Source organism: Harpia harpyja, chromosome 17 (genome assembly GCF_026419915.1).
Source record: "Harpia harpyja isolate bHarHar1 chromosome 17, bHarHar1 primary haplotype, whole genome shotgun sequence".
NCBI lineage: Eukaryota > Metazoa > Chordata > Aves > Accipitriformes > Accipitridae > Harpia > Harpia harpyja.
In genome coordinates, this window is record NC_068956.1 from 25,309,103 (window position 1) to 25,331,300 (window position 22,198).

The 22,198-nt window shown below is 43.1% G+C and overlaps 2 protein-coding genes across 9 annotated transcripts in view; one reads left to right on the top strand and one right to left on the bottom strand.

Moving 5' to 3' along the window:
* Positions 1 to 8,073, top strand: part of PAN3 (poly(A) specific ribonuclease subunit PAN3) — an 82,889-nt gene extending 74,816 nt beyond the window's left edge. For 6 of the 8 annotated variants that reach the window (XM_052812272.1, XM_052812271.1, XM_052812276.1 and 3 more), the window contains 3 exons: positions 1,091 to 1,155; positions 1,876 to 2,014; positions 5,117 to 8,073. In XM_052812272.1, coding sequence (XP_052668232.1) covers positions 1,091 to 1,155; positions 1,876 to 2,014; positions 5,117 to 5,257 — 345 coding nt within the window. In that variant the 3' untranslated portion in view covers positions 5,258 to 8,073. The remainder of the gene's footprint in view (positions 1 to 1,090; positions 1,156 to 1,875; positions 2,015 to 5,116) is intronic. The other 2 variants (XM_052812274.1, XM_052812273.1) reach the window with 2 other exon arrangements.
* Positions 8,074 to 9,479: 1,406 nt separating this feature from the next.
* Positions 9,480 to 22,198, bottom strand: part of FLT1 (fms related receptor tyrosine kinase 1) — a 116,462-nt gene continuing 103,743 nt past the window's right edge. The window contains exons 24-30 of the mRNA XM_052812268.1: positions 21,527 to 21,638; positions 19,754 to 19,853; positions 18,356 to 18,461; positions 18,137 to 18,267; positions 17,642 to 17,726; positions 16,682 to 16,773; positions 9,480 to 11,484 (exon numbers count right to left, since the gene is read on the bottom strand). Of these exons, the coding sequence (XP_052668228.1) occupies positions 11,280 to 11,484; positions 16,682 to 16,773; positions 17,642 to 17,726; positions 18,137 to 18,267; positions 18,356 to 18,461; positions 19,754 to 19,853; positions 21,527 to 21,638 (831 nt within the window). The 3' untranslated portion in view covers positions 9,480 to 11,279. The remainder of the gene's footprint in view (positions 11,485 to 16,681; positions 16,774 to 17,641; positions 17,727 to 18,136; positions 18,268 to 18,355; positions 18,462 to 19,753; positions 19,854 to 21,526; positions 21,639 to 22,198) is intronic.

Sequence of the window (22,198 nt, forward strand, 5' to 3'; positions counted from 1 at the left end):
GGACAAGGTAAGTCTTCCCTGTCAGACTCTTAAGTGTAGCGACTGTTGTGGTACAAGGTGTTCTGCTGTGTGTTTTTAGACTGGTAATAGAAGTCTTGCAACCCATAGGTTGTCTGAGGTCAAGCTATTATCACCTTGACCTACTTTATGTACTCAGCTGTGCACAGTAATCTACTCCAGACTGAATTAATTTGAAATCAATATGATCATGCATGGAATGAGGTGCAGCTTAGCATGAATAATGTTGGAGAGCTGGGCCATTGGAGAATATGAATAATATCAGGAGAGAATCTTTTTCCTGCCAGCCTTGAGCAGCTTTTACTTAAACAAAAGATTAATCCACAGTGTAATGTAAGCTAGGATGTAACTTTTTACTGTATCCTAAGTGATGTATAAAAATGTATGAAATCAATTTTTCAGCTGCCTGTATTCTAAGCATCTATAATTCTAATGTTCTGTCTTTTGTGTGAGCTCGTTCTCATTGCTTTATCTCTGTCATTGATGGACTCAGAATTTATACTGGTTTAAGACTTAAATTCTAGCTTTTTTGGAAAAACTTGTTTCAAAATTATATTTGGAATAAATTGTAATTTGAATGTTAGTCTGATTTTATTGTTGTTGCTAAATATTTACTAATAATGGCCTACAAAGCATTTCTGAGAAACAGATCTGGTAGATTATGTTCTTTCTCATCTTTACCTGAAATAAGGTATTATACTATATACTTCTACAGGTCTTGATAAGTGTGTGTATATATATTAACATATTCTTCTTGTTTAACTTATTGTATTTTAGCATACCTGTAAGTATAGGCTGGCAAGAGACTAGACTTGTGTTTCCACAAAGAAATAGGTTGCCTGATCCAGTGGTCCACGTTATAATTTGAATATAAAGTGCTAAAATGTGCTTTGGGTTACCGATACACAGTATAATGCATTCGATCTCTTTCTGAAAAAATTATACACTCTTCTTTGAATAAATAAATCATTGTAATGAATAGTGCTTCTTTGGCATTACTTCTGTATATCTTTTGCAAATAAGTGTCTTAATTTTATGTTTCAGAAATTTAATAACTTTTCTTGTTTTCTAGGAGGTGCAAAATGGAAGGTTGTTTAGGCTTCTAGCAAAATTGGGAACAATCAATGAGAGGCCAGAGTAAGAAATGCTTGTTTTCATGGTGTAGAGTATATAAAACCCAGTTTGCAATGCAAGGTTTCTTCCCTCATAAATTTAAGCTAAACATTTTCCTGATATTTTCCCCTGAATAAATGAGTATTTAAGAAGCCTTGAGAAAAATAAGATAAGCAACTTTGACCAAAATTTTAAATAAAAGAGACGCCTACAAATAGATATGCCAAAGTTGCTTCATTTTTTTTTTAGTATGGTTTCTCTTAGCAGTATCTTGTGAGTGACAGTAGTTTTTGAGGAAATCCGTAGCTTGCTTTAACTGTAGCAAATGGTGTAGATACTGGTTTTAAGCTAGTTAATTTTCAGCTTTTTTTTATTGACTGCTACATAAAAATGAAGTGTTCATGGTTTGTTTTCCATCCTATTCAACAGACTTGAGTTCTGTTTGTAATGCTGGTTTCTAACATTTTCATGTTAAACCTGTTGAAGATAAATCTTGCTTTCTTCCATTAATTTTCTGTGGCCCTTGGTAGGCATTAGCTTCGGGCGCCTCAGCAGCTGAGAAACTTTGAATATGTCATCTTCTGTTTGTGGCAGGAAGGAGACCGTAATTTAATTGCAAATTATAACAGGTAGCTTAGCAGACCAGTAAGATTACTCAGTTTAGTTTGAAGAGTCATGTATATCTGTGGGTTTTGATTTTTCTTAACTTTCTGAGCTTTAATATGAGCCTTTGTTTTACACCAGGTTTCAGAAGGACCCAACGTGGTCTGAAACTGGAGACAGGTATTTACTAAAGCTCTTTCGAGATCACCTTTTCCATCAGGTGACAGAAGCGGGTACTCCTTGGATTGACCTCAGTCACATTATCTCATGTCTTAACAAGGTACACTGTACTTGGGTTAGCTTTTAAAAATTTGTTTGGGCTAACTTTCTTTAAAATAATATTCCACTTCAAAGCAAGTTGGCATTGGCGGGTTAATTCTGTTGATTTAACTGATGGTTATATTCCCCCTGTTTTGGATGAAAACAATGTATTCACTAAGCTAATATTCAAACATTTATGGATATTTTAAATAAACTTAGTACATTAATATTAAAACTTGGAATTCGGTAATATAGCATGAGGTACAGTATTAACTTTTCATCCTAGAATGCACTGAATACTGTGGATAAGCAATGCTGGTCCCTTTATGCTACTCTGGTCTTTCAACACAGCATAAAGGATCCATAAAACCCCTTTAACTGGGGGAGGTTTCTGCTGATATAGTTATCACAGAGGATGGTCATAAGGTAAAAGGATCCATTCCTAAACTGTGCTGACCAGAGTAGGAGACAGGAGGGAAACTGCCATAGAAATTTGTGCAAAATCCTTACCATCTAGGACAGTGCTGGAAAATTTCTGTGACTTCAAAAGTTAAGTCTGCTTCTGATAGTAGCCTCTCCAGCCCTTTGTTTTCCAAGGTTGATTTAACAAAGCTATTTGCAGTTTTCCAAGAGCTGCACCACTAGCAAAATTTTACCTGAGCACTCTCATGATTAATAGCAGGAGACGTGCGGGAGACCCGTGAGAGACCACAGGATCTTCAGTAGTTGTAGAACTTGTCTTGCTCCATAAATTAAAAAAGTACGTGTGTGAGCTGATTTTTTTTTTTATTGGCAGATCAGCTTTCAACTTATTTTACATTGTTTTGCCAAACTTCAGTAATTCATAGGAGACTAAGATGCTACTTCTTCCTTTTTCTTTTTCTTTTTTTTTTTTTTTTTTCCTTGTAGCTGCTGGGTCATTCCACTCACTCTGTAGAGAATGGTGGTGATGCAGACACTGACAATATACAGTTTCAGTGGCTAGTATTTTATTTTCTAGGATTAGGATAGCCAACTTTCTGTTCCAGAAGAAATTGAATTTATACAGGTCCTTTGACATGTAACAACTGACTTAACTACAGTTGAATCTTTTTCTAAATTGTCAAGGCTTTTAATCTCCTATTAGACCACTGCTGTGCATTTCTTTAACCTCCTTTTTATCTTTCTGGTTGGTGTCTGTAATCACTTTAAAAAGGACATTAAAGGGATTGAGGCTAAATCAAAAAGAAAGCATGTTGATATTCAAATAGGCAGTGAAATGCCATCATGATTTGAAAGCAGTGACCCGTACAGTACTGTAGCAAGAGGGGACAGTCCTGAATTCGTAGGTCAGGTAAGAGATGGTGTCAAAGAATGCCTTGTTCTATAAATGTTCATGGCTTACCTTTTTAAACAGAGGCTCTTCTCTTCTGTGGTTGTGGGCTCAGCACACAAAAAATGTAAGGCTTACAGAGCTCTACTTTGGAAATACACTCGAAAAAACACTTCTGAAACTGTAGTGTGTACTACTAGAAGCGGTTATTTGGGCTTTCCTGGTACACTCCAAAAGCATTCCTTTTGAATGAAAATTACTCGACTGAACAATGTGGCATTTTGGGGATCTTTTCAGCTGAGAATACTGATTTATGCCTCCACAGGAGGAGAGAAACAAAGCCATAAATAGTAATGTTTCTAGTTAGCTGTGTGGCTTGCTTAATACAGAACTTCCATATCCTACATTCATTAAGGTAATTCACTGATTTCCTGTATGATGCTACTGGGAACAGTAGGCAATATTTCACAAACACCTTAACTGTGATAATAGTTTGTAATGGATGTTGGAAGAGACTGGTGGTTTTATCCTACTCTACAATAATTAAAAGCTAATTGGCTTGCTTTTGTCCTTCTGAAGCTATTCACAAAGCAGGAACTTTAAATTGGGGAGGTTCCATCTTTTAAGGTTATACTCAGAACATTATTTTAGAAGACAAATGCAAGAAGTTGCTAACTTGCTGTGTTGCTCCAGACAGCAGCTAGTGGAACATCTCAGTGACAAATTTAACAGTTCTTCTGCTATTCAGTACCACATTATAATACATTTATTTAATCCTGCTGGGGTTGTATTTCCAAAGATTGTCTCAGTAGTGTCATACCCACTTGTCTCTGCCCCACCTTCTGTATTGGAATAAGAAAGTTTGTAGCGTCAAGTATTTGGAAATACCTAAATAATACCTAAATACCTGTCGACTAAAACAGAGCTACAAAGTTTTGCATTATAAGACAGTCTGACAGTTCTCCATTGATGAACATTTCTTGCAAAGTGAGGAGAACATAAGACACAGTGTTGGAAGGGACTTCAGCTTGTAAAGTAGGATGTTCCTCTGTTCCAATTTAGGATTTAGTGGTACATCTCTAAAGTACATAGCGTAACATACGATTTTTTTAATATTGAATTAGAGAAGTCAGAACAAAACATGAAAGCGAATGTGGAACAGACTTTAATCTTTAACCCCAAATTATCTATTTATTTATGGATTATAACTAGGTAATCTCTTTTTTCTTTTTTTCTTTTTTTTTTTTTTTTTTTTTTTTTTTTTTTTTAGCATAAGGGATGAAATGTACCATACAGCTTAGGAACTAGTTTATTTCCAGTACTGCCAAAAATGTGAGGTTTGGGTTTCTACCAGTTTTCAGACTACCTGGGGCTGATCCATCCATTATTTCGTTTTAGAGTGGGCAAGAAGTAACTTACCTACCCTATGTGGAGGCTTGTGGATCTTATGTGCAAATGTCATGTCAAACGTGGTTTTGTTCGTCAGGAGCTCTGTGGAAATTTTGCTAGGCTTTCTGCACAGGGGAAGGTAGTATTACAGGATTATTAGCTTTGTGGAAAGGGAAGAAAACAATGGTAACCTAGTCCAAAGGTCTGGAAAGTCCGTCAGGTTAAGACCAAAATGTCTCGATTTTTTGGCAAGCACAGTGTTGTGGTGCGATTCAGATCCTTCCTTTCTGTGGCGTTAGCAGATTTGAACTGCACCACAACAATGTACTTGCCAAGAAATTGATTGCTTTTGTTATTGGGGAAATGTTTTGCCATTTCTTTCACACTTCTTTTATTTTATCTTTTGCATTCTTGTTACAGTTAGATGCTGGTGTGCCAGAAAAAATAAGCCTCATTTCCAGAGATGAGAAGAGTGTACTTGTGGTAACTTACAGCGATTTAAAACGCTGCTTTGAAAATACTTTTCAAGAACTGATTGCAGCCGCAAATGGTCAGTTGTAGTATTTGCTGAAAGCATGCAGGACATTGCTGAGGAACTTAACCAATAGCAAATTGCACTACAGCTGAATTGTTGTTGTCATCTCATTTCACATTTGGGAAACAAACAGGAGATGAGCAAAGCTGCTTGCACTTCAGTCAGGTACACTGTTACTTGAAGGGAAGAATGTTTCACTTATCCTAGAGCTAAGGCTGCCATTGGAGGCTTTATCTGTGAAGAATTTATTTTAGATTAAGGAACACATCAGGTGCATGATGTTCCTGCTTTTATTTTTTCCACTTGTATATGCACTAATTTTAATTTTTTTAAGACTTTTCTGATCTCTGAAGTTTTGCCACATTGTATACTTAAGGGAAACTCTTTGCAAGGACATTTCTGGGATACATTTTTCTCACTGAGGATATAGCAAAATTTATTCATTTTTGATATTATTTGCACCCAGAATAGCATAAAGGACCAGGTAAATAATTTAATAGAAATTGTGTTCTATTAATGACCGTTTAGTTCGTAACCTCTGTAAAAGTGTGTTGTATGCGCTCTGTATGCCACCCACTGTTAGCTCAAAGAAATGTGAGAAGAGGAAACTTTTTAAAACCAGTCAAGTGAAGTATCGGTGAATTGACAAAAAAGGAAAGAAAGTCCCCTGTCATTTGATTTAAACCTTGTCTAAGCGAAGTGATGAAAATAGCATAATGGGAAACATCTATAATTTAAGGAGCATATCAAACTTGCTCTAAACACAACCAGCGCCTTTTAAAAACTGTTTGTACGTTTTCCTGCTAGTCAGAAGCATTTACATTTATGCAATTTTTTTAATAGATTTTTTTTTAAAGAAATTGTTTAAATGCCTGAAGTTTCAGGAGTGTATTACTTTAGGTTATTTACAGTATAATTTTTGTATAAAGTTCTGTTCTTTGAACCACAGCTTTATTATGGTACGCTACACTGGATACAGATACAAAGACACTGTTAAAAGAAGATTAACTAAACACAGCAGTTGTCTGGCATCAAGAGCTTTTCAAGTTTTACAGCCTGAATCTGGAGGGATAATGATCTGCTGTGCCTTTGCAGTCACTGCTTAGCCCAAAGTAATATTACTTTTGATAATACTCAACACATGAATATTCCTGAAGTAATTCAGTCTCAAAAGTCTGGAATTTTCCTCCTCAATTACCTTTCTAATATTTGGACATGCAGTTGTCTCCAAACTTGGGTATTCATGGGATTTCTAGTTAAACACCTACACTTTGATACTGAAGACTGCCAAATATGTAGGAATTTCCTTTCTTAAAGCAGTAGTGAAGACTGTATCTATCCTTTCCCAGCACTGAATGTTTTAATAGCACTGGGTGCTCACCATGAAGAAAATGTGGAAACTCAAAAGGTCAGGACAGACTCTAAGCACTTGCAACTGATGTTACTGACATCAATTTTAATAATTCTCAATATTTGTAGTTTTCAGAGAAGTTTTTAATATTTCTCTGTCCACTTTTATAAGCTTTAAAATGATTCTCCGCCTTGAGACTTGCATCAAGAAAAAAGCAACTCTCTTCACATCGAAAGCTTTGAAGACTAGGGACATGCTTTACACATTTTAGAAAATGTGGTTGAATCCACATTAGGTAGCATCAGTTGTTGAGTTTAAAAAACGATTATTGTTGCATTTGATCGAATGAATTTTAAAAGGAACATAATGTTTAATATTCAAACGATAACAGTTGCCAGAGTGTTCTTTTTAATATAAAAGGAACAGGAACTTTGAAAAGTGAACATGCAAAACAGTCTTTTATCATTAGCTCATGTATTTGAGGAAGAGCAGCTGTCTTTTATATGTTTTTTGACAAATCATATTGTAATTCTTTTGTACAAAAAAGAAGTACTTGTATTCTAGAAGAAATATGAAATGCTTAATTTATAAGCGGGCTGAGGTTTTTTCCAGTATTGTTTTCTTTGAAAATGAAAGGGGATCATCTGTTCAGTTGTGGGGTTTGGGAACCTTTGAAAATTTAATTTGTGGACCAATATTTTGTGAAAGTGTAAGGCAGGGGTAAAATAGGGCTTGAATTCTCATCCTTTTTAGACCAGCAAACCACCCTCTGCAAGACATGCCTAAATTGCAAACCTGTGTGTATTTGCATAATGTCAGTTTGCTTCAGCCCCTAGTAACCTCAGGACTTGGTTTAAAAATCAAAAGGTAGACAGCTAATAAGTTTTCATACATAATGTCAGCCAGAAAATATTTGGTGTCAGGTAATACATAAAATAAAAAAAAAAGTTGAGCTTTGTTTTCTATTTATTTCATTTGGTCCGTATTTGGGAATGATTTGAACAGTCTGAAGTTCAGCTTGGGTGTTTTTTTGGGGAGAGCCCTTCTACCCCATTTTAGTTCCATTTAGAAGGTTGTCCTAAAGTTGTAGTTTGATCCATTCATAGGAAGAATTGTGTATCTGTATTTAAAAAGAAGAGCCACCAGGATGTGCCCTCCCAGATGGGAAATTTAATTCTGACCTTCCTATTTTTTACAGCTAAAAGCACAGAAGGGACAACCTTTGAAATCATCTGATGTTGGTCGTTTTAATTTTTGTACCTGTTTTAAATTCTGTTGCTGTATTTACTATATTGTAAATATTTTGTTGAGGGTACCTATGTATTTTTGATTTGCCCTTGTTTCAGTAATTCAGGTGTCAACTGCTTCCCCTAAAAAGCACCAGTATGTTAAGTTCTAATGTCATGATCCCAATATGTGTTACTCATCTTTAATCCTGTTTTCATTCTTCATGTGTACAGCAGTATTTTTAATAAAGAATACCAGAAATAATGTGGCCTTATTTTGACAATGTCAAGTTCTGAAGTTGGATACAGGGCATTTCAACTTTGGTGCTGGAATTGTATTTCATTCTATCATATTTCTTTTGTATTCACTCTGTCTGCAATGCAGTGTTTAAACAATCATGAGTCACAAAGTGCATTTAGTGCTTGCCACTTATAGTATATCGGATGTCCTAAAACTTACAGATGTTGTTGACTAGAATCGTACTAATACACATTTCCTTATCTCCCAAGTCCCATCTGCTCCTGACGGAGCAGGTCTGCTTTACTAGACAAGCCCTAATTTTGAACACTCTGTTGAAGTACCCTTACTTTCATGTTTATTGAGCTTTTTGGCCCAATAACAAAGCATATTAATGTCTCCGAGAATTTGCATGTGGAGTCCTGACAGCTTCATTTCCCAGAATTATTCTTCTGTATTGTTAACCAGCAAAGGTGAGGTGATTTACTGGCGGGGTAAAATCTCCTATAGCCATCCAATCCTGACCATGCTTAAGTAACGTGAAATTTTGTGCAATATATGAGAAATTGTCAGTACTCCCTGCATACATTTAACATGGAGTCATTATCCCTTAAATTGCAGTGGTTTAGGATTTTTATTATATAAGCTGCAGTAAGCTTGATTGATGTACTTGCCTGGTCTCCAGTTTCCTTCTTAGTAATGTGCAGCAACAGCTCCACAACTCCTGCAGCAGTAGGCGATCCCATTACGTTCTGCCTCCCCAGAGAAATTTTCATCTCTGCTACCTTCCAGCACTTGTGTGTAGTTTATCTGCAGTGTGGCTTGGAGCTCCCCTCAGATTATAAAATGCTGTATAGCAGAGAGCACTCAGCTGAACATCTCTGGAGGCAGCATCCCCAGCTTCTGATGGATGGGGTGGGGACGTGGAGATTCCCTGAAGAAGAAGCAGCATCTACCAGGCTTAAGGTGCTAACGGGTGTCACGGTTCAGAACAGGCTTTGCTGGGGACACCTCGGCTCTGTTTGCTGTCCTTTAGTCTGTACCAGATCTTCTAGCTGCAGAAGTAACCGGGCATGGGGGGCAGTGGAATGGATGTTCGTCAGTGGGCTGCTTTGTCTTCCCCCACCATGAAACCTTGCCTCTTCTAGAGGCAGAGCTGAATTTTTTGCCTCTAGACAGCAGTCAGCACTTCTTAGATAAGCTGAATCTAGGGGATGTCACTCACGCAGGGAGCAGTACAAGTGTCCGTCACTGTATCTGCTTTGCTGTGTGAGAAGTGTGCCTTCCGTGCAATTATTCCATGTTCTCCTTGCTCACAAAACTGACCCATGGGATGGATTGTTCGCCAGATGTGTTAGTGCTGCCCAGTGCTGAATCATCTGCTGCAGCAAGTCTCTGACACTGGACTAAATCATTTGGCAGAACTCTTTGGATTCTTTCGAAAGCAAACTTTATTATGTGAATTTAGCAGTCAAATACATTATATGAAGACAGAAAATGCAAGACAAAATAAGAGTTATTCACATCTGAAGAAACTTATGGGATTCATATAAAAGTAATCTTTGTAGTCCATTTTTCTTAAATATTTATGCACAAAAAGCATATTTATATATTTACACTGTGCAAACATTTCCTTTGAGATGCATCATCCCATAACTATTTTTGCTCAATTGGAGTTAAGAAACAGTTAAACTTTCCTTTTGTTTTGATGAAGATCAAATATACTTTACCAGCAAGAGACAGTGCAATAGATACTTAAAACTGATGATCTCTTGGCCAGGAAGATCTGGAATTGATACTTAGCTTAGAAGTAGCGGAACATATTTCTTTTACTTGAATATCCAAGAACAGTTTTCTTTGTAAATACATAAAAGGTCATTTACCTTCGAGTCAGTTAGTGGGTTAAATTCACAGCTCCTAAGCTGAGTTTTAAGAGTTCAGAACCATATTATATGTAGCATTTTAGTTAATATATATTTATATTGGACCACAAGAAACTGAGATTGGGCAGTAGTTGTTGATTTGGAAGATGTCAGTGCTACTGTGTTAAATGGCCAACTCATTTTAATATTGCATTCAAAGGGGATGGTGCATCCTTACATTTCTTGAACAAAGAACGATCGTGCCCTTTCTGAGACGCTGTACAAAAGTTGGTTGCAAATGAATGATACATTTTTATTCCTCTATGTATACTGGTAACTAACCTGGAAATTCAACTGTCTTCATAGAAAAGCTGCCCTAACTTTCCAAGGAGATTGTCTTCTCGTTTCTAACTAATCTCTTCAAACTCTCTAGTGATCAATTCCTTTAAAGTATATGCAGTTTAGTAGCCATCCTGTCTTTTCAGACAGATTCCCATAAATAAAATATAATCAGTGCAGTGTTAGAAGGTCCACGAGGTTTTGTGGACAGAGCTTGGCTTTAACATATCTAGCTTGTGGTTTGGTTCCAGTGTGTGTGTGTTGGCATACTGACAAAGTGCAAAACTTCAAGAACATTTACTTGATTTCAGCAGGCTTGTCCAAACTGAATTGATATGTATTCCCTGTTGTTGCAGCCCTGGCTCTGATCTTAGTTCTCCTCTATCCTTGCCAATTATGTTTTGCAACACGCATTTGAAATTCTTGCCTCGCAAGACTCCTTACTGTCTTTGCCATCCAAAGCAGTAAGAGCCGTATAATGCCCCATCCCCAGCTAGCTAATCCACCTTCCCTGGAGCATTAGCCTTCCCTCAAGTTTCTCAAAGTAGAGTTTTCGCTAAAAACCACAGAGCGTGGTCTGTTTCTTGTTTCTCTCTTCTTGGAGAGTCCTTTATTTTCCAGCACTACGCAGGCCTCAGCAATAGGCTGCAAATTCAGCTGGTGCCTGACACAGGGGCTGAGCAGAGGCTGGGTGACCAGAGCATGAAATACCATCCTGCTGCCAGGGACCAAACAGCAAACTGGTTTTCTCTGTCATGATGACCATTCAGGTTTTCAGAAGCAGTGGGCAATTTTAGTGGCAGCTGTTGATGTTCAGCATTGGGAAAGGTAAGGCCTAAGCATTAGTATTTTGCTATATTTTGTATACGCTTGATGCAGTCTGTAGAAAAGCAGATCATTGAGATTAAGCCAATGATATCTTTTTAAATTTTAGGATAATTAAAATGATTTGGGTCAAAGTTTTTAAACTGACAGTGTTTCGGAAGAACCTTTTTGTATTAAAAGCATATTTAAATCTTGCCCTAGAAGTATTTAAACGGGTGGCTGAGAATAAAGGACGACAGAGTTGTAATCAGGAGGGGGAGAGTGGCACGCTTTCATTTTCTCCAGCACCGCGTTACCGTATGTGTATCTTCGCTTGGCGTCACTGAGCTGGTCACAGCTGAAACTGCAGAAGCTTCTTGGCTTGGTTATTCCAGAAAGCACTGACTCCTTGCTCCTGCTGGCACCTTTCACGCTGTAACAGAGCAGCATCACTGTGAGCGTATTTAATATGTACAGGCATTTGTTTTAATGACTTGAGCAAAGCCACATCACAATGAGCAGCTTTGTTTATTCTCAGATGATGGGACTGGCATCGATGCAGACGGGATCGCTCGATGGGAGAGCGGAACGGAGGACTGAAAGAGCCCTCCTGTGTCTCCCTCGAGTCCCCTTCTGACCAGAGATGCTGTGACTGAACATCTCATATTAAAGTGCTGTGTTTGTTTTAAGTATTGAGCCTTAGCGCTTACAGGGAATATTTGATCACTCAGCCTAAGATCTATTGCTCGTTTGTGGCAGGTGCTGGGGAACGAAATGTCATTGCAGGGCAAAGGCGGTGTGGAGTGTCTGGCATCTCTGCTGCTGCTGGGCTGTGGGTCCCCATCCTTAAATGTTCTTCCTGAGGGAATTGGGGGTTTTTTGAGCAGGAGTGAAGTAATAAAAGGTCTCAAGCCTTGGCGCAAAAGCAGAAAGCTGCTAGCGTAGGTGTTCCCAAAGCCTAATGCTGGGATGAATTTTTAAGATAAATGGCTGTTGTTTGTGAGGAAGGGCACAACGTCTGGATATCTCTTTTAGCCTTCTCTCAGCAGTAGACATGAACTGCTGGTTTGAATTAGAGTTTGCCTTTCCCACAAAGGACCAGTTATCCTGTAGGCTGCCTTTTATAAGATGCCCTTTACGAAGGGGGTTTAATGTCATCTCAGCTGAGCCACTCTTAAGACACTGATGGTCTCGCAGCACTTTCTCACCTGTATTCAAAGAGTGCAGTGCTTGAAAGGGCTCTTTCAATAATGACGAAAGTTAAGGCAAAGAGAACTTTCACACCATTGAACTTAGATACCAAAGACTGATCTCTAGACAAAGGACAGGCCAGAGCATCTTCCATCATTGATTACGTGTGAAATCCTAATGTAAACATATGTTGGACCGCAACGCCTAAAATTAGATTCCCTCCCCTGTATTTTTCTAAGTTCATGGACGCTCCACCCCTCTCCGTTTGTAAGGTCAGGAACGTTGGCAGCACTAGTCTTGAATTCCAGAGAAGACAGTCAGAACATCCGTTGAGGCTTTTGGAGCCCAGGGTTTTGTTGCTTTTCATTTTAATTTGCACTGTTAGATCTTTAAGTGAATTGCACAGGGCCTTTCCTGATTAAGAAAAGGAGAAGTAACAGCTTCTCTTAAATTTCACAGTTTCTTGAATCTTTAACTCACAAGCCTCTGTGCTTTTTAAGGAGTGTGGTGTCTGTCGTCTGTCCTACTGTAGGAAATTGGAGGGTCCTCCCAAGATGACCAGCCCATGACATTTGTTTGTAGATGGATGGAGTTCATGAGGAGCCCTCATGATGAGGATTGCAGATGCATCCCGTAATTCTATATTGCATCTATTGGCAGATGGACAAGTAACTGCCTTGGGATAAATTCCATAACTATGTGACGAGGTTAGTCACAGACTCAATGGACTTTTTGTGATGGGTTTAAAGAGAAACGCTTCTGTGATGTACATTGTAATTTTGAGTCATAGGGAGCAGTGGGCTGGCAAAAGTGGAGTGTGCATGCGAAGTCATGAGCCTTAAAATCATCATGCTTTGATCCTTTTATTCATCATCAGGCTTTTGCTTTCTGAGAATTTTCTTGTGAGCTAGACTTGGCTTCTACTTTAATTAATAAACCTTTATACCAGTAGAGCTGCATCTACTCATTTTTACCTTGAGTGCACTGGGCATACACTCCCACAGAGAGGTTTGAGGGAGCCCGTGGGGCTCCATGGTCAGGCTTCATTTTGAGACTGAGCTTACAGTCAGTAAAGGCTTCTCTGGCTGTGGATTATCTCCTTTGCACTCTAGGAATGTAAATTAGAAACTCTGTCTAGGTGGTTTTTAATTGGGATCGTTTCTTGAAGGAAACGGCTGCTGCTTTCTTGACAGATTCCAGAACTGAGGGAGGTTAGAGGCTGGCTGCAGCTCTTGAGATGCTTGTTCCAGCTCACAAGTGGTGCAGTTCTTGGCCATTTTTCTGGCTTAGCAATTTGCTTTGACTCAGAGGTTTGCTTCAGCCCAAAGATTTTGGCTTACTCGGGTTGGGCTTTTTCGCCAATACTGAAAAGCTGGAAGGGAGTTGCAACTGGGATCCTTTCTGCTTGCAAAGGAGCAGAGCTTGTAAGGTTGTTCTTTCTCTGCCCCCAAACCATTCTGTTGGGATCTTGGGATCTTTTTACCTGACGCCTTACATTAGTAAAGACTTCTCTCTCTTTATGCCAGTCACAGTATCACTTGTTTTCATCTCAACGGCAGTAGCAAGTCGGAGACATGCAGCAACCATTTCTGTTGTGCTCCTGGCCACCACCTGGGCCTGAGGGGCTCCCCAGGGTTCGGGGTGATGCTCGTGTCCTGTAGTGAACCCAAGGGTGAGCTTCGCGTGTTGGTCTTTCCCTCCGCAGCAGTGGAAATCCAAGGGGAGGGGAGTCGCCTGGGTCGGGGGGGTTAGTCCTGCACTATCAGGTAAGCTGGCTCCCCGCGCTGCTTTCCCCAGGGCCTGGCTCTTGGGTTGATCACGCTGAGTAAGGACCAGTGCACGCACCGGCTCTCTTCTGGGCTCAACCGATTAGTTTCCTCTGAAACAAAACCCTGGGTGCGTTTCTGGGGACGGGTAGGATGCACCGGGTTTGGCTCCTGCCACCCTCTGCGGTCCTGCCGCGGCAGATGTGGCCGCGCCAAGTCCGAATCCTCTAACGCCGCGCTGCAGGGCACGCACGCACCCTTCTGCTGGTCCGAAAGCGTCCCCCTGCCTGGCTGGCTCGCGTGGGGTTTCAGATGCTTCGAAGTGAGAAAAAAAAAAAACCCTGATCGTTCTGCCCTGGGCAGCGGGCAAATGCGGGAGCCCAGGGGAAGGCAGGCCAGCCTGCCCCCGCACGCAGGCGAGCAGGGGGGGGAACCGGCACGGGCACGGCCCCGCAGCACCCTCAGCCTCGGCTCAGGACCCAGGCGCTGGTGCGAGGGCATGCGTCGGCGTGTCTGTCCTAAACTGCAGCGTTGAGGTTTGCAGCGTGGATGGTTAAGTGCTCTGGGAGCGGTTAGGCGTTACGGGGAAGGCGATCGAACTGGGAGCTGCTGCTAAGAGGGGGGTGACCCCTTCCTCACCAGCTCGCTCAGAACCTATTCTGGGGCCGTTCTTTCGATAATCCAGCGACCTGAACCAGCTCTCCGCAAGGCAAGGCGACCAGAAATGTCAGCACAAGAGAGGGGGCAGGACCACAGAGAATGGTGCTTGAAATGCAAGGGAAGAAGCAGGATTATGCATCTGGTTAGACCAGCTTACGTGGGTCAAACCCCGCCGGGCTCTACCTTTCTACTGCTACTTTCAGGGGTATTTATTTACTGCTCCAATTTAGCCTAAGTAAAGGATGCTTAGCTAAGAAGCTACCGCTTTTAGCAATGTGTGCAGACTAAAGGGTCACTGCGTGCATTTGCATAGGTGAGTGCCTTTTGCTTTTTGGCATAGCGGTACAGTACCACTTGTTTAGCTTGCAACCAGATGACCTTGTATGTTCTCAGCCAACTGCTCTGTTTCCCCAAGGATTTACGTTCTAGCAGCCACTGTTGAGTTCAATTTTTTTTCCTATCCAAGCATTCCTTTTCCTTCTGCAGCTGAAAATGCTCCTTAAAGTAGTTCCAGAGGGATGCTTGGGATACACTCCATGTATTCCATGCCACACAAAGAAAAAGGCATTTCATACATTTCAGTTGGGGAGATTGCTGTGTTGTCTCTGCGGCTGACAGCAGCCTTCAGAAATGTCCCATTTACACAAAAAAACCAGGCTAAACCACTTGTAGGAAACATCGCATCCTTTGGAGCCGTCTAATATCCACGCTCATTCCAAGCTCTGTAATACCCGGCTCTTCAAAAGAGAGTATGGAAAACTGTCTCGATAAAGTCAAAGTACCAAAAAATTGCTCACAAGCCTCTTTTCTGAAATGTGAGTCGTCAAGGCAGGAGAAAGGGTTTTCCAGCACTTGTTTGGAGTGGCTTGAATCGCCCTGGCTTTGCCACGCATGAGCAGTGCTCCATTGCAGACTCCTGCCAGCAGCACGTTTACCCCGCACGCCGTGTATTTTGGCCGTGTGAGCGTGCACGCTCTCGTAGATGTATTTCTGTGCGTTCAACCAACGCCCTCTTAGTCACTGGAATTTTTCTCGAAGCGAGCCCTCTCTGCCTTGACCACACGGTTCAGCCAGCTCCAATTGTTCATCGAGACAATACTACACCTCCCAGCTTGCCCAGCTGCAAGTTGCTGACAAGTTCGGCACAGGCAGGACGGCGGGATGGCCTTGACCTCCTGCCAGCGTTAAGATGAACGATGGGTTGGGTCGGGCAGTCCCCGGGCTGGCTGAGAGCCGTGAGCCGAAACCAGCCACGGACACTGCCAGCTTCGCAGCGGCTGGGAACTGAGACACCGCCAGCGTTTAGAAAATAAACATTTCCCATTTACAGAGAGTTCATGTCAGTGCAACGTATTTCTTAGAGCAGCCCTAGTTCCCTGCTCGGGCAGCTGTCAGGAATTAGGTGGAGGAAGGTGGCCAATATATTACAGTGCTTAAAGGCAGGAAGAGAAGTGAGGCTCTCACATCCATCTATTGTAAAGTTGCCACTTTAGCATCCTGAGCCCATGGGTGTTAAATGGGCCGTGCTTAGCTGAGTCATGGAAAAGAAGGGCAAAAACAAGCACGGGGAGCCTTGTCTCAGCTGGGGTGCCCTTGGGGACTTGCAGAAACAACTGCAAATCCTTCACAGCCACACGTTCCTCCTTCCCCTTGCCAAGGGCTTGTTTCCTACACTTATCTACCTCTACCTTGGTTTAGTGCTCTCTGGCACTCACTTGTCCAGCCTGGCATTAAGTTGAGGATCAGGCTGATCAACAGAGTGCTAGTAAGTCGTATCGGTGATGTGCATTGAAGGGGTTGAGTGTTATTTGTTTCCTCAAAGGCATACGGAGGGTTAGGTGTGGGAGATGACTGATTGCCGACTCAACCCATCAGGACACACCTCAGCAAGAGTGTTTGCAGGGACTGGGGACGCCTCGGCTACTTTCATTAGGCATGATTTAGCACAAGGACCTTGAATCCTCCTTTGCCCTCTAAAACATGAAGCAGAAGAAGGGAACATAAAATACAGACCCAAAGAGCGTCCGTTTCTGCTTGCTGCCCGTCCACGTGAAGCGTTTCAGTTCTTCTGGAGGCAGCACCATCCCACTGTCTGCTTGATAATCCTTGAAGAAAAAAGAAAGATGCAATCCTGTTAGGTGTTAATTGTAGAAAGTTACTTTTACAATGGACTCAATTCCTCCTCGGTCTGATTTCCAGCGTTTGTTTGGTCATTTATACTCGGAGAGCTCTAGGAGACAGCGGCTCTGTGCTGCTGGAGGTGCTGCAGTGCCCAGGTATTTAATGGTGCCTTTCCAAACTGTCCTTGCTTTGGGGTGCAGCAAACACACATGCTGTTAACACAGATACAGAGTGCTAAAAAAAAAAAGTGTCTACCCGCAAGGTGAGGTTCTGGCCAGCCGCTAATTCAACCCTGCGAGGACAACCGTGCCTTTCCTGCCTTGCACCGCTTAATGCGTACAACTGGGTCACTAAAAGTTTCCCCCAACCTCTCACCCGTGCCCACCCCCACCAGGACAGTATGTGTGCCCCATTAGTAGACATTTCCCCAGCTCGTCCACCTGATAACAGGACTTGTTCCTACTGGGGACCTCTGATGGAAATGTGACTCACAATTCTCATTTGCGCACTACTATTCAGATGAAAACACAAATCCAAGGGATTTTAAGTGGCTCTCCCACACCAGTGGGACTCAGGTGGGACTCTGGCAGCTGTACCTTGTAGGCCTACTGGCACTGGCCATTTCTTATCAGGGAAGGAGTGTTCGTAGCCCGTGGCATGGTCGGCAAGGATCTGCTGACCCCAATTTGTAGGACAGTGGGATAACACTATGCTGCAAGCACAGCTAATCTTCCACCTCTTATCAGTAAAGCTGACGAAGCAGTAAAACCCCATCTTGATTCTCTCTGTATAAATCTGTCACACAAATAAAAAGAAATGAATGGTGTACCATTTGGCCCAGGAGTCACTTACATTAAATATAAGCGTTTCCTTGATGGGAAGCTCTTCAAACGTCTTTATGCGCTGGGGCGGTTTTATTTTGAAAGTGTTTATGTATCTGTTGAACAAGAAAAGCAGGACAATTTTTGGTGAGAGCGTGAAGTGCGTAAGCACTGGGTATTTCTCTGTTTCTTTAAGCAGTCGCCTAACTGTCGTCGAGGTGGTTTACGCAAAAGGGACTTGTTAACCAGTCTCCACCCAAACCTCATTCCCCAGCCCTGGGGCACGCACAGCTGCCCCTCTCACAGCACCCAAACCCCGAGACCCGGTGGTCCCCCTGGGCAAGGACGCCCCGAAGGGCTGTCCCAGCCCAACGGGATGACGGCGGTGGTGGCTCGGTGGCTGGAGGGACACTCAAGCCACGTGGGGTGTCTCTGAGTGTTTTCTCCCATCCAGGTGCAAACCAGGCTATGCAAGCAAGCTACGGTACCCAACAAACAAACTCGGTCTTAGTCTTGCTCATCTCACCTGATGTTTTCAGTGCTTCCACAACTTGAGCTTGTAACAGAAAAATTTTCATTGCACAAAGGATCAGATGCAGGGGGAAACCCGCTTTCCGTTGTAAATATCGTATTGAGGGGTATGTAGTCTTTGCCTTCCTAAATGCAAACAAGAAAGCGTTATTCCTGGGACCGTGTGGCCGGTCGCCCCCGCCGTGGTTGCAGCACGCGGTCGTGATGTTAGTACCTGCTGGACGTTTGCTTGCAGCAGGTCGCCCAGCTTTTTCACCAGCTCGGAGAACCTTGGTCTGTCGTTGGGATTGCTTCGCCAGCAGTCCAGCATGATTTGGTAGCTGTGAGGACAAAAGCAGAATGAGCATGTGGTGGGGTTACAGCTCGCTTTGATCCAAGGCAGTGCAGTCTCTGACGGCTTGTCGTCGCTAGAGTTAACTCCTGAGCCTGCCTGGTTTTACAAAGATGCTCTCCAACACCATGGAGGTGTCTTACTAAAAGTAAATGAGTAAACTTTCACAGAAAAAGAAAAAAACTTTCTTCCCACCAGACACTGGGAAGACCACATCAAAGGAATAATTTAGCCAACTAGTCATACTTTCTTTTTTTATTCCTAATTAAGCATTAAACCTTTGTATTAAACATCTATTAACTGGCAATGTTTAAGTTAAGGCATCCTAAGATGACTTATATGAATGTGTCACTTCCTCGTATTAGTTGAGTCAAGCTTTCCTTCCTGCAATAAAATATGTGGAAGAGAAAAAAAAAAAGCTCTTATCTACTGTCACTAGGATAATAAAATTAGCCAGTGGGTAATACTCCCAGATAGGCATGGCTGGCTCGCATCCTTTTTCTTCTTCCAGAACTATTTTTTTGGTAAGTGTTGCTATTTAGAGTCATGACATAGCACTCAAAAAAGCACCAAAGACACCTACACGTACTTGATTTTGCCTCCAGAGATAAAATACTCTGGGTACGTTCACACTCCTGAATGATTCGTGCCGCGGGTCGCACGTTTGGCGTGCTGCAGGTGCCTCCCCGGGCAGGGCGCTCCGTCCTGCTCCCAGGGCAGAGGGGCTGCAAACTCAGGGTCCCCCTCGGACCCCCCCCCAGGCCTCCAAAAAGGTGCTGGCCATGCAGCAGCACCTGAAGACAGGGGACCGGGGAGCGACAGCTGACGTTGCGGTGGAAGGACCGAGACAAACCCCGCAGGCGACACGGGCTGGGAGGCTGCGGGTCCCCGTCACCTTCCTCTGCCATCAGACAGCGTCTCCGGGAAAGGGTGGACCCGTGTCACCCGAGTGTTTGCGAGGAAGCCTCCGCTGCCGCTTCCTAAGTCAAGACGATGTTAATAACGTCGCGTTCCTCCAGCACTTATCTGTGTGCACGTCAGTAAATATTAAACCTGGAGAGGAACGAATGACCTTCCTCCTCCGGGCTGCTCGCTCAGCTCCCCTCGGAGCCCAGCCCCGGTGATGCTCTGGGCTCGGGTCCACGTCCCTCCTCACCCTCTCCTACCCCACGGTGGGGCCAAGGGTCGGGGGGTGGGATGCGAGAAATGCTGACGACAGCGAGAAGATACAAGGCAGCATCGGGCAGCGGTACACAAGGCAAGCAGAGAAAAGCATCTTACATCTCCTCCGTCGCTTGCTCCGGGGCTCGCATTCTTGTGCCTTCCTTTAGTCTGCTGCAGAAATCCTCATCTATTTGGACTCCGGGGTAAGGAGAGGCACCTGAAGGAGACATCGGGAGAAGAGGGTCCTACATGCCTCCGGTTGGGTACCTGTGACCTAGCCTTGGCCCTACGCAACCCCCTCAAACACTTGGGGTGTGCAGCATCTGCTTGCAGAGCTGGGAGTCTGGGGTCGTGTGTGCCCCCCCTGCAGGGTCTGGCCCCCCCAGATGCCATGGGCAGGGAGCTGCTGCTGCTGGTGCTCCAAGCCCTGTCCTTAGGGGGGGGGCAGGATCAAACCCAGCGGTATTGGTGGTGCTTACCTGGCCTGAATGCAAAAAATACACATGAATTTGACTTGAAAAGTATCCCTCAAGAAAAGCCAAGTCTGACCCGTCGATTGGTTTGGACCACCCCAAATTCTAGTAAGCAGAGTATTAACAAACCCCAAATGCTCAAAATGCCTTGAAAATAATAAAATCATGGTTTTAAATCAGATCACAGTACATTTGCATTATTTTTCTAGTTTCTGTGTTTTTAAGATGCAGCCTGATCGTGCTGTTGATCTTTTTTCTGTAGACAAAAAAACATAAGGGAAAGGGAAAATGAAAGAAAGAAAAAAAAAAAAAGACCTTTCAGAGAGTGAGACAGTTGCCAGGTTCAAGGAGCTGGGGCTTTAAGAAAAAAATAGCAGGTATTATGAGGCTGACCGTAAAATTACAAGAGTTGGCAGGCTGACCAGTAACACGTATTTGAACTAATAAATGATTGATTGTCCTCAGAATTGTATAGTATTGTTTCCTCTGCTGTTCGCCTCTTTTGTCAGCCTCTATGTTGAACCCAATTAAGATTCTTCTATTCTGATGGTCATTGTTGTTTCCACTCAGTGTACATCTTGTATCCTGCCTTTTCCACGTGAAAGAAAGGGGGGGGGGGGGGGGGGAAAGCTTCACTGGATTTTAATTTTGGATTGCATGCTCTAGTTCATCCTGTGGCATCTGTGCAGATGCTTGTTCGTCTGCTGCGTCCAGCGGCCTGGGGTGAGGGGGGTGCTGGGTCCCTCCTGGACTGGGGGGACCCCCTGGTCTCAGGCTGGAAATGGGGTGACACAGTCCGAGACATGCAAAAACTTCTGTGTATGTTCAGCTCCCTTGCTCCCACAAGAGAAGTAAGAAGCTTTTGAGGGAGCACCCAGCCCATGGCGCTCGGTGTCTGGAATGCTATCTGCGGCACAGGAGGCAATGCCTCGGTCCCTGGCAGCTGCCAACCCAGGCCCACAGCTCCGGGTTATCCCACAGGGTTCCACATTTAATGAAAACACTTAAATATTTGCTCGATTTTCCTGGTTTGCACCATCAGTCAGAGAGAACACCGTGACTGCTCTGGCTGTGCTGCCCTGCATCTCTACGAAGGGTTTCTACAAGGAAAAGAGGGAAGCCTAGGTTTTGCCCATGGCAGAAGTACGTGGTAAAGTTCTCAGATAGCTCTGCTATCCATTAAAGCTTTCAGCCTGGCAGGTCAGCTTTCAGTGCCCTTACAAGCACCAAAATTTCCATTTCACAGGGGTGTGATACACACAGTTCTCCCCTCTACCCTCACACCCCACCTCTGCCTGATTTAGGTCTTTCCTTATTAAAGACCTGGCAAAAGCTTGTTGAAGGTAATGGATTTTTTTTCCCCCCAGCTGAAGTCCCCACTGCTGAGTCCAGCTCCTGGGGTGCAGAGTTAACATACCCAAGGAAAATATCTCCCACAGCAAGACTCCGTAGGACCACACGTCGCTTTTTGTATTGTAGATTTTATCAAATATGGATTCTGGAGCCATCCACTTGAGAGGAAGTCGAGCCTGGAGTAAAAGGGACAAACCTGACTATTATTTTCAAAGCCTAAAAGAATTTAATCATAGATGAATCAACTATATATTGTTATGTAAATAATTACCATTCAAACAGGAACCTGTGGGATTTCCTTACAGGCAGTCAAGATAAACCCACACTCATTCAGACACTTTCTTAACAAATTGTCGGAGTAAAAGGCTGTTCTTAAAATATGTGTGGCACAAAACACCAGACATTGGAAACCTGTGACCAGAGTGACCAGGCCTTTTCTTTATGGGGATGTGGGGACAAGCAAGAGCAGAAGTCTCTTGTCAGCATCGTAGAGACAGGGGAGAAAACCCTACATCCGAGCGCAAATCATTGTGTGATGGTGCCGGGAGATGTTCTCGGGGAAATTTTCAGAGCCTGAATTGCAGGAGTATATCAGCAACCCTTGATGTCCCCTCAGCGCAGCCTGTTAGGGTCTCCTGAGTGGTACCCAAGTTATGTGAACAACGTTTCCCAGCTAGTATGTAGTGCTATAAGTCTTGAAAGCTATTTATGGCCAAGGGAATAGCTGGCAGGTGGG